This window comes from Xyrauchen texanus, chromosome 18 (genome assembly GCF_025860055.1).
Source record: "Xyrauchen texanus isolate HMW12.3.18 chromosome 18, RBS_HiC_50CHRs, whole genome shotgun sequence".
In the NCBI taxonomy this organism is placed as follows: Eukaryota; Metazoa; Chordata; class Actinopteri; order Cypriniformes; family Catostomidae; genus Xyrauchen; species Xyrauchen texanus.
In genome coordinates, this window is record NC_068293.1 from 42,013,690 (window position 1) to 42,026,266 (window position 12,577).

General features: G+C 41.3%; 1 protein-coding gene across 1 annotated transcript in view; it reads left to right on the forward strand.

The window, feature by feature from the left end:
* Window positions 1-7,896, forward strand: part of LOC127659354 (fidgetin-like) — an 80,080-nt gene extending 72,184 nt beyond the window's left edge. Inside the window, 2 exon segments of the mRNA XM_052149135.1 lie at window positions 5,688-7,718; window positions 7,721-7,896. Of these exon segments, the coding sequence (XP_052005095.1) occupies window positions 5,696-7,718; window positions 7,721-7,896 (2,199 nt within the window). The 5' untranslated portion in view covers window positions 5,688-5,695.
* Window positions 7,897-12,577: the final 4,681 nt, after the last annotated feature.

The following is a 12,577-nucleotide window of genomic DNA, read 5'->3' on the forward strand; positions in this document are numbered from 1 at the left end:
GTGTTAGGGAGACTATTGCATAGTTTAGGAGCCAAAGGAAAAGGATCTACCTCCTTTTGTGGATTTTGATATTGTAGGAACTATTAACAGGCCAGAATTTTGCAATTGTAATGAACGTGAAGGAATATAGCGTGGTACAAGTTCACTTAAGTACTACTGAGCTAGACCATTCAAAGCTTTGTACGTAGTTAACAGTTTTAAAGTTTTAAGTTTTAAAATTTATTTGAAATTTAACAGGTAGCCAATGTAATGGGGATAAAATGTGGCCAATATGATCATATTTCTTGGTTTAATCAGCACTCTGGCTGCTGCATTTTGAACCAATTTAAGTGTATTTATTGAACTTGTAGCACATCCTCCCAGTAATGCATTACAATAATCTAGTCTTGAGGTCATAAATGCATTAATTAATTAGTTTTTCGGCATCAGCAACAGAGCTTGTGTCATAACTTAGCAATATTTCGTAAGTGGAAGAATGCCGTTCTATAAACATTGGAAATGTGATTTTCAAAGGACAGATTGATATCAAATATAACACCCAAGTTCTTCGCTGTAGAAGACGATGTAACTACATCCATCGAGAGTCAAATTATATTTTAGCTGCTTATTTTTAGAGGTTTTTGGTCCAATAATTGTGTCTGATTTGTCGTAATTGATTTGAAGGACATTTTTTATTTTATTGATACACACTACTAATTTGGAGAAATGTGAAATTTTGTCAGGTTTCGAAGAAATATAAATGTAGGTATCATCGGCATAACAGTGAAAACTTATTCCATGATTCCTGATATCTCCTAGGGGAAGCATATGCAAGGAGAAAAGCAGAGGCCCCGAAACTGATCCCTGTGGCACTCGGATTTGGCAATTCTTTGTTTTTAACAGACAAAGTGGTAGGCATCTTCTAAATATGACCTAAACCATGCTAATGCAAGTCCACAAATGCCAACATATTTTTCAAGCCTATTCAAGATAATGTTGTGATCTATGTTGTTGAAGGCATCACTAAGATCTAAAAGCACTAGAAGTGAAATGAGCCACAATCAGATTATAAAAGCAAGTAATTTGTATCTCTGATAAATTCCTCCTCTGTACTGTGATGGGGCCTAAATCCTGACTGAACACACTCAAGAGTGCTAGAGAAGACTGTATTTATGTAATAATCTAGACGTTTTGGATTACTGAGTGTTTGATATAAATCTGGAAGATTATTAGAGAGGCAGTCTTTAGTGGTCAAAAGAATAGTTCTACCTGAACGAGTGTGGTGTAGATTGAGTAACATTAGCTGATCGTAGCATACAAGAGACTAATGTCATTGCTCTGCTGCAGAATTTCTATATCATCAATATCAACTCCATTTGACGATTAAATCTAGTATATGATTATGGCGATGAGTTGGTCCGGTCACATTTTGTCTGACTCCAAGAGAGTTTAGAATATCGATCAATGCTAATCCCAATGTGTCATTTTCATTATCTATGTGAATGTTGAAATCACCAACAATTAAAGCTCTATCCACAGTAACTACTAGACCTGATATAAAATTTACAAATTCACCAAAGATATCAGAATACAGCCCAGGTGATTTATATACTGTAGCAAGCACAAAAGATGAGAGATTTTTATTTTTTTATATTTTTTTTTATTGTATCTGAGGTGTCACTCTAAGCATTATTAGTTCAAAAGACTTGAGCTTATATCCTGTCCCCTGAGTAACACTGTAAATTGCAGCAACACCTCCTCCTCGACCCTTGAGGCAAGGCTCATATTTATAACAATAACCTGGGGGAATAGATTCATTTAAGCTAATATATTCATCCCGTTTAAGCCAGGTTTTGGTCAAACAGAGTGTATCCGAACTATGATCTGTAATAATTTAATTTACAATTAGTGCTTTGATTGAAAGAGATCTAATGTTTAGTAGCCCTACATTTTATATAGTGTGTGTGTGTGTGTGTGTGTGTGTGTGTGTGTGTGTGTGTACGTGTTTATTCATTTGGCAGACACTTTTATCCAAAGCGACTTACAAAAGAGGAAAACATAAGCGAATCATCTTAAGGAGACAGTGGTACGAAAAGTGCCATACTACAAAGTTTCACTATCATCAGAATGGTATATAAAAAAACAGATTTAAGTGCAACAATATTTTTTTGTGACTGGTTAAGTGCTTTTGGAAAAGATGTGTTTTTAGCTGTTTTTTGAAGATGGAGAGTGAGTCAGCTTCACAGATTGAGTTGGGAAGGTCATTCCACCAACGTGGTATGATGAAACTGAAAGTCCGGGAAAGTGTTTTGGTGCCTCTTTGTTTTGGTACGACAAGGCGACGTTCCTTAGCCGACCCCAGGCTTCTGGTGGGAACGTAGCTCTGCAGAAATGTTTTTAGCTATGCTGGAGCAGACTCGGTGACTGTTTTGTATGCCAGCATCAGGGCCTTGAATTTAGTACGTGCATGAACCGGCAGCCAGTGGAGAGAGACAAAGAGTGGTGTAACATGTGCTCTCTTAGGTTCATTAAAGACCAGACATGCTGCTGCATTCTGGATCATTTGGAGAGGTCTAATAGCACATGCAGGAAGGCCTGCAATGAGAGCATTACAGTAGTCCGGTCTAGTTATGACAGGTGACTGAACGAGCAGTTGTGTGGCATGTACAGAGAGGAAAGGTTTTATCTTCCTGATATTGTAGTGTAAATCTACATGATCTTGCAGTCTTTTAGGTGTGGTCTGTGAAATTTAGCTCATCAATGGTTACCCCTAGATTTCTGACCGTTTTGGAACTGTAGTTAGACCCAGCTGCACGGTGATGTTGTGTTCAACAGCAGGGTTGGCTGGGTTGAGTTGCAGGTGGTGTTCCTTCATCCAGACTGAGATGTCTGCCAGACAGGAAGCGATTCAAGCAGTCACTGTGGTGTCGTTGGGCTGGAAAGACAAGTAGAGTTGCTGTGTCATCAGCGTAGCAGTGGTAAGAGAAACCATGTGACTGGATGATGGGTCCTAATGACGTTGTGTATATGGAGAAGAGAAGTGGCCCAAGCGCTGATCCCTGAGGTACCCCAGTAAGTAACTGATGTGGCTTGGATACCTCCACTCTCCAGGCTACCTCAAAGGACCTTTCTGAGAGATAGGAGTTGAACCAGCCAAGCACAGTTCCGGTGATGCCCAGTTTAGAGAGGGTGGAGAGTAGGATCTGATGGTTGATTGTGTCAAAGGCAGCAGAAAGGTCCAGCAGAATCAGAACGGATGATCTGGATTCAGCTTTTGCCTGTCTCAGCGACTCTGTGACAGACAGCAGGGCAGTCTCAGTGGAGTGTAAACTTTTGAAGCCTGACTGATTGTCATCCAGCAGCTTGTTCTGTGAGAGATAGGCAGAGATCTGATTGAAAACTGCCCTTTCAAGCATTTTTGCCATGAATGGGATGAGAGAGACTGGTCTGTAGTGTTCTATCTGTGTGGGGTTAAGTGCAGGTATTTTCAGCAGTGGGGTTACTCGAGCCTGCTTAAATGCAGTGGGAAAAGTGCCTGCAAGAAGAGATGTGTTAATTATGTGTGTAAGCGCAGGTAGGATGGACGGAGAGATGGCCTGGAGAAGGTGTGATGGAATGGGGTTGAGGGAACAGGTGGTGGGGTGGTTGAGAGGAGGAGTTTAGAGACCTCAGTGTCATTTAAAGGAGAGAACATAGGGAAAGAGTTGCATACAGGAGGTGGGTGTTTGACAGGGTGCAGTGAATGTATTGCTGATGGCTGTAACCTTATTAGTAAAAAATGTGGCGAAGATATCTGCTGTCAGTGATGTGTCAGGTGGTGGATTGGGAGGGCAGAGAAGTGTGTTGAATGTTCTAAACAAGCTACAAGTGTCTGTGGTGCTGTTGATCTTGGTCTGGTAATATGAGGTTTTTTCAGCTTTAACATTATCTGAAAAAGTTGCAAGCAGAAGCTGATATTTACCTAGATCGGCTGGATCTTTAGATTTCCACCATCTCCTCTCAGCTGCCCTGAGATCAGTCCGATGTTCCCGAAGGACATCAGACAGCCAGGGACTGGGTGGTGTAGTACGTGCTGGTATAGAGGAGATAGGACAGATGTTGTCTAGACAGGTTGTTAAAGTAGAGCTAAGTGTGTCTGTGTCAGTGTTTACATCAAGCATGGAAAATACATTTATTGTGGGAAGAGAGGCAAAGACATGAGTGGAAAGGTGAGCGGGTGAGAGGGAACGGAGGTTACTGCAAAAGGAAACCAAAGGTGGAGTCGGTTTTACTATGGATGGGAGAATCATGTTGAATTGAACAAAGTAGTGATCAGAGACATGTAAAGGTGTAACAAGAATATTTGAGGTGGTACAGTTACGTGTAAAAATGAGGTCCAGCTGGTTGTTGCGTGTGTGTGTGTGTGTGTGTGTGTGTGTGTGTATTATAAAACTTTTTTTTTGTTATTTTCAACTTTTACCTTAATCAAATTTGTTTGGTAGTTCAGGGAACAAACAGTCTCTGTGTGATATCTAGGTGATACAGACTCTGTGTTTGTTGTTTGTGACTTGTGTGACGTCTCAAGGCAGCTAGCAGACGATCGGATAAGCCAGTTTGTCTGCTTTCTGACCTGGGCGCCAGTTAGTCAAATTCTATCACTATTAAGACTGAGCCAAATTGCTAGAGAGGAGAACGGCACCTTCCCTGGATCATCTCTCTTTAGCGGGTGAGGTCTACCCCAAAAACTTCCAATTGTCTAATAAATCCTAAGCTATTCTCTGGACACCACTCAGACATCCAGCTATTCAGTGACACTAATCTACTGTAAACCTCATCACCACAACGAGCAGGGAGGGGGCCAGAGCATATTATGGTGTTTGACATTGTTCACACCTTTTTTAACATTATCTTTAGTGATCCCTGACTGGTAAAGTCAGAGTGAGTATACCCCGAGACATCACCCAAATGCACTGCAGCCGGAACCAAAGTATGTGTGTTGCTCGCTGTACTGCCCGCATCCGAAACCGTATCTACATGCTTCTCTTTCTCACTGACCTCCATTAGCGTTCGGATGAGTGTCTCTAACTAATTAACCTTCTCTCAGTCTGATTTATTAATTACATTTCTCACATGTAAACCCTTCATTGCAAATGGAATACGCTATAGTATACATGTGCCATGCAATGCAGGAAGCAAATATATAAGTGGATGCCATGACTTACCTCAATTTTTCGTAATTGTTATGGTTCTTGAGCGGCGAGGGTTTGAGATCGATTTGAATCCCTCACGCAATTGTTTGCTCTTACTGTGTTAGTTCCTGATCAGCAGATGTTTGAGATTGATGTAATAATCTGTGTAAAACACAGAGAAAACAAATGCACGCAGTCAAAATGTGAGATATAGACATGCGGTAAAAATAATGTGTACGTGCGGTAATATACATGCAGTTGAAACAGTAGAAAAGAGAGAAACAAAATTAAGCATGTGATAAAATAAAACTGGAATAAGCAATGTTAAGCAGGCTAGCAAGTACAAACAAACAGACTCGTGCAGTGTGCCGGCAGCAACTGAAACAGGAAGTCACAGCAGGGATGCTCTGATACTCTTTATTGAAATTATTTTTAAAATCCTCTGAGTACGACTGAATCCCAACGACTGGAAAGGTCATGGAGATTCATAGGTCAAAAAGTGTGGGAACTAACAACTTTTTCCTGTGTTTGTTTGTTTAGGCTTAAAGATGCAGTGGACCCAAGAGCATGCACAGTGGGCCGAGCAACATTTTGACATTTCATCCACCACACGTTCCCCCGCTCATAAAGCAGAAGCATACCGCGGACACCTGCAGCGGACCTATCAGTATGCTTGGGCCAATGATGATATATCTGCCCTGACGGCCTCCAACCTTCTGAAGAAGTATGCTGAGAAGTATTCTGGTATCCTGGAGGGTACCAGCGAGCGGACACTCCTGTGTTCATACTCTGAGAGTGCTCCAGGATTCTTGAATGGACGCAAGTCAGAGAGTGAAGCTTGGCAGGAGGGTATCTACCCAATGAGCTGTTCAGCAGATGTCATATCTGCTAGTAAAACAGGCATGACACCTGTCCTGCCTCCACCAGATGTGACTGCAAGTGTTTGCAGTTCCACGGGGGTGGTGAGAAGCCTGAGCGAGCCAAGCTACTCCAGCAGTAACTGTGGAAATCACACTTCTGGTGTACTACAATCTGGGATCCCATCTCAGGAATTCGCTAGCAGTTATAATGGCTCATACTTGCATTCCACTTACAGCGGTGGGCAGAGCACACCAGCGCTACCATCCCCACACCCCTCACCTTTGCACAGTGCTGGGATTCTTCAACCTCCACCACCAACCCTGGTGCCCAGCTACAATGCAAGTTCCCCAAATCTGTCCAGTTACAACTACCCTCCAGCAGGCTATCCCCCACAGAATGCAGTTGCCCCAGGCTACAGCCCAGGAGGAGCACCCCCTCCTTCAGCTTACTTGCCATCAGGCATTGCCGCCCCCACTCCCCTACCCCCTTCAACAATCCCTGGTTATTCTTACCAATCCCACAACCATGCACCTATTGCACCGACACCTTTGAATGGCAGCTCAGCCAACACTCTCAAAAGAAAAGCATTTTACATGACGGGCCAGTTAGATATGGACTCCAGTTATGGAAATTTCAACTACAGCCAGCAGCGTTCTGCCCAAAGCCCCATGTACAGAATGCCAGACAACAGTATTGTTGACACAACCAGAGGGAATGGATTTGACAAGAATGCTGACACATCTTTGGCATTCAAGCCCACAAAGCATTCAATGTCTTCGGATCAGCAGCGGAAGTTTAGCAGCCAATCCGGCAGGGCGCTGACCCCTCCTTCATATGGATCATCCAAAGGTTCCTTGGGATCCCTGCGATCAGGCGAGTCCTTTGGGAAGTTTGGCTCCCCTGTTTTGAGTGACCATGGTGATGATAACAGACAGCATCTCCCCCATTCCATTGGCACAGCAACTTCGTCCAGCCACCCTGCCGAGGAACAGTTGAAAAACAGTGATGCTTGTTTAGTCGAGATGGTCACTACTGAGATTCTGCAGCAGACACCCCCTGTGGACTGGAGTGACATTGCTGGACTAGAGATAGCAAAGGCCACCATCAAAGATGAGGTTCTCTGGCCTATGCTGAGGCCAGACATGTTCAGTGGAATGGCCACATTACCTCGCAGCGTCCTTCTCTTTGGACCTCAGGGCACAGGTCGGACTCTGCTTGGCCGTTGTATGGCAAGTCAGCTTGGTGCTGCTTTCCTTCATCTTAGTGGCTCTGCATTGGTCACAAAATGGCTAGATGAGGGCGATAAGATCGTTCAGGCCTCATTCCTGGTTGCTCGCTGCCGACAACCCTCAGTGGTTTTCATTAGTGATGTAGATCTAATGTTGTCTGCCCAGTTGAGTGAAGAAAGTCCCGTGAACCGAATCAAGAGTGAGCTGCTCCTTCAACTAGATGGAGTTCTAAGCTCCCCGGAGGAACATGTTCTAGTGGTATGTTCCACCAGCAAACCAGAAGAGATTGACGAGTCTCTACGAAGGTACTTTGTAAAGCGGTTGCTTGTTCCAATACCAGATGCTACCGCACGACACCAGATTATCAGCCAGCTGCTTTCACAGCACAACTACTGCCTCAGCGACAAGGAGGTTGCGCTGCTCGTTCAGCGGACAGATGGTTTCTCTGGCCTGGATGTGGTCCGACTTTGCCAGGAGGCCATGGCGGTCCTCTCCATGGCTTGTCGGGTGCAGATCTTTCCGGAATGATGCCAGGTCAGATGAGACCGGTGTCATACCAAGACTTCGAGAATGTGTTTTGCAAAATCCAGCCCAGCATATCGCAGAAAGAACTTGATACATACACTGAATGGAATAAGATGTTTGGGTGTAGTCAGTAAAGAGTGAGGGCACACAAAAATCTGCAGGATGACCTCCCCTGCTCTATAGAGGGGATACAATTCTGAATTCTTTGGGTGACACGTGCAGTTATGAAGTTTGGTTATTACAAATGTAGATGACCCCTAAAGAACAACCTAAAGGACGGTCAGATAGAGTTGAATGATGCATGGCCCTTTGCACATAATCCAGACAGAAAAATCTTTTTTTCTTTTTCTTTTTCAGGGTCAGTTCTGCAGTGCTCAACGTGCCGAGAAACTCTGTAAGTGGGGGCAAATTTCTTTTGTGTAAATATCAATCTGCTGTTTTTGAGATTCTGTTGCTTTGAAGTGCCTGAAGTGGTGCTTTCTTGGTTTGTACTTGGATTTGTTTGCCTCACCATCTACACTGGTGGCATGTGCTAATATAGAGAGCTTTAACATGAAACTAAAACTGACATCTTTTGCTTTTCTTTCCTTATCTTGTTTTCAACACGTCTATTAAAAGAACAACAGTATTCCTCAATTGAGTCTGACCTATAAATCACAAGAAGGGCAGCAGAAGGTCCACGTTGTACTTTGAATCTGGATCCTAATTTAGAAAAGTCATTTGTGTTTGATTTTTTTTTTCCAAGATCTCAGGAAAGTGATTGTGATTTGTACAGTACCTCAAAAGATTATGCGATAGCACTACTTACAGCTGGCAACAATGGGTTTGGTTTCTAATTTACTAATGCGTCTAAAACTCTAGGTGTACCTCAACCAATTGAAAAAATGAAAAGGATATGACTATGAATGTAACTAGAAAATGACTTGCTTGTTTGGAATAAGAATTTGAAGATTTTTGTATTCTTCCGTTATTTTATTATTATTTTCTAAATTGCATTTAAATTATATTGTGGATATTGCTTTTAGTTTAGAAAGCAGAATTGTGTGCCAGTATTGACTACAGCACCTGTTTCCTCATTGCATCGCACAATAAACAGACTCTACAACCTTTGCTTGAGTCAGATGGGCACTGTCTATTGTGTAGAGAAGGTTCATATGAAACCTCATCCGCACCAGAGTAGATGTCAACGTTTTTGTGAAGTACAATGTGCCATGTTCGTCTCTTCTCTGCAGAATAGACAAGAGACTCAAAGTGAACCGTTTATAGCCACTACAAGATGTAATCCTGAAATATCATTTTCACAGTTACGTTGTGCAGTTATGTATGTTTTGGATGCAGTCCTGCTGCTGTGTGGAGTTGGTGTTGGGATATCTGAAGGATCGTGTGTACCTTGCATTCTGTTCTACCTCAGTTTAGAACCATTTTCTCTGCAACCGGAACAGAAAGAAGATAGCTTGGTGTCTTAATCTCTTAAGGTTTGCTCTGAAGTGTCCATATGAACAAGCTGCCTTTTTTCCAAAAGACATTTCTCAGACTACCTGTGCAGTGATTCTGTTTAGGGTGCCCAGGTGATACTAAACACTCCTCTCACACCTGCACAAACGTATATTTGTTGATGGGGCTTTCTGAGTGGACTGTTGTCCCCTGACATCTACATTATTGGGGCTGCAATATCTTTAAGTCTGAAACATACTGTACACAAGTACGTGAGTGCAAATGCTGCTAGCTGCACAAGCTAAATCTCATGCTACGTTGTGATCCTAGTCCAAAATGTGTCATCTGCGATTTCATAACATAATGCAATTAAGCACTGCATTTTAAGTGTTGATGCAAAGGTGCCCCATAGCAGGTATTACTGCTTTACAAAGGCAAAATGCAGTAACTATTCTCAAATTGATTTTGTCATCGGCAACCTTCAAAGTTGCTGTTTTATTGCAGATTTTGTATTACTGCAGTATTTGCACACTTTATTTTATCTGATTATAGTTCAGACAAACCTGTCAGTCACAGGATCAATCATAGTCTAAACAACCTTGATTTAGGTCATATCATTTTTATGTTTTTGCTTGTGCATAGCAAATTAGCTTAACATATGAAGCCTTCATCTTTTACGATCAGTTTTCTCTTTGAGGTCAACTACTGTCATGATGGAGCCACAGTTTGAGAGAATCTTGCTGAGCAAGTTACTTCTAATTAATGTTAACTTTAAGTTAGATACCACTTTAGTAAGTTAGCTACATATATGGCGGTATATGTAGCTAGCTTTCACGTATCATGGCAGTTCCGATCCAAAAGGATGGGTGAAAGGAACCACGTAGTCACAGTCACATAATTTCTCATTAGATCTGGCTATAGCCTATACATAGCTAGCTTAAGCTAGCATATCATCTAAAGTAAATTGCTATCAGTTGAGCTACCGTGCAATTTGATTGCACTAGAACAGGCTTGTAAATGTTGCTGGTTATGTAATGCAGATATTAAAATGTATTAAGAGGACCAGGTTGTATGTTCAGGTGGAACCTATAGCAACTACCTGAATAACAATGCCTTTGGTTTAATAGCACAGACATTTGAAGGTAACTCTATCGCCCCCTTGAGTACTTAAGTTTATTACAGGCACAAAACACAAAGCACGTTTGGTATGTACAATGGGACAGTGTGATTGCAATGTGTTTGCGTACTTGTGTAGAATATGTTTGTAGGCCAAGGTTGCACCGGTTGTCAATGCAAGTTGGTAACAGTAAGAGTAACCCTTGTGTTTGAATGTATTTTGGTTTGTTTTGCTGTTTTTGTTTACTTTCTCTGAGCATTTGAGTCCGCTTTTTTGTCTAGCACTAGGGAGTTGAAGCAAATTAATTTTTTTCCCCCTCAGTTTTAATCTCTCTCTTTTCTGCCTTTTTATATCACACCTCTCAAATGTTGAAGATTTTCTGCACTCTGTTTTCAATTTTTCATTTTCCACTGCAGTGTAATTTGTTGTCACCATTTAAGGTGCTTATTTAATTGTTGGAGGCACCAGATCTCCAATATGTATATATGACGTATCCTTGAAGAAATACGTTTGCTTTTTTGACAGACATCCAGTCTTTTCAGTAGCTGTGAGACACCACTTACTTCAATGTTCGTAAAGTGACGTGTATACCCAAAAGACAACAATTTCTAGCCTTGGTTTGTCGTCTGAAGTGGAGAACCTTTTCTTTCCTGAAGTGGTATTTTCATTCTGCTTTGCTTTGTTTTGTGTTTTGAAGAAAAGTTACTATTGTACAATTTGTCAAATGCACTTTTAATGTTTTGTGTTTAAAGCCTGTCACACTTAATTGTCCTCCCTCAAAACCAAAGCGAACAAAACTCTTACTTCGATTAAGTGGATCCATACAAATCTGAAATTCGGAATCAATGCAGTTACATGTTTAATGGTTAGTTCAGCCAAAAATGAAAATTCTTTCATCATGTAGTCACCCTCATGGCATCCCAGAACACATTTGAAGTAAAATATAAGAATACCTTAGTTCAATAGGTCCTTAAATTGCAAGTGGATGGAAATTTCTCATTGGAAGCTCCAAAAATCACAGACAGTCAGCATAAACGTCATCCCTATGACACCAACTGTTGAATGAATATCTTTTAAAGTGACACAATCACTTTTGGTGTTCAGTAAAGATCAGTATTTAAGTACTTTAACTCTAAATCATGCTTCTGCAGCAGCGTGCGAGAACTGACGCACGTGAGTGACGCCTGGAAGAACAGCGCTGTTTACAAGTGAGGAGGAGGAACACTGTACAGTAGCTTTGTTGGTTTAGATCCATATTGATCGGTTTCTTTACTCACAATGGTGCGTTTGTGTGCTTATCCTGGATGTCTCAACCAAGTGGAGAATGTGAGATTACGTCGGTATCATGGCAACACAAATACGTCACACGAGAAACCGATTGGACTTCACCCTCTCATGAAGTGGATTATAGTTAAAAAGTACTGAAATGTTGATCTTTTTTCGCACCAAAAGTGATTGTGTCGCTTTTAAAAGACATTAATTTAACAGCTGGAGGCGTACGGATGACGTTTATGCTGACTCGCTTGTGATTTTTGGAGCTTCAAAAGAGAAATCTTCATTCACTTGCATTTTAAGGACCTGCTGAGCTGAGATATCTTCGTTTTTCTTCAGTTTTGTTCTGGTGAAGAAAGAAAGTCATACACACCTGTGATATCATGAGGGTGAGTAAATAATGAGAGAATTTTCATTTTTGGGTGAACTATCCCTTTAAGGGAAATTTGTGGATTAAACCTGTGTTTGCAAGTTACAATTCTCACTTTTCTTGAAAGTGATCATATTGAATGGATTTCAAAGTCAAATAGCACTGATTAACAAGTCCCTCTAGGATTATTGAACAAAAAAAGATTTTGACGTAAATAATGGGCGTTTTTGTTTTGGGGAATAGCTCTATAGTTCTAAGGAATGTTCTGGGCTCAATATTAGTTCATCTCTATCAAGAGCATTTTCAGCACTATGCCAATTTACATCAATAATAAGTTCATCCACCTAGAAAAGTTGTTCCATCTCAAAATAGGTGATATAAACTGTATGTACTAAAAAATGAATGTGCTTTAACTCCAATATGAGCTTCACATTTGTGCTTTTGACCTCTATGGAACACTGGCCCATAGACTTCCCATGTGTAAGTTTGTTACTTAACGTAACTGTTTTTTATGAGGAATTATTATTATTGTTTTAATTATTTTCTGGCGTAATTGACCACGTCACAAATGTGGTAGATAGAGCTTAACTTGTATTGAACCCGGAACATTCAGTTATTGATT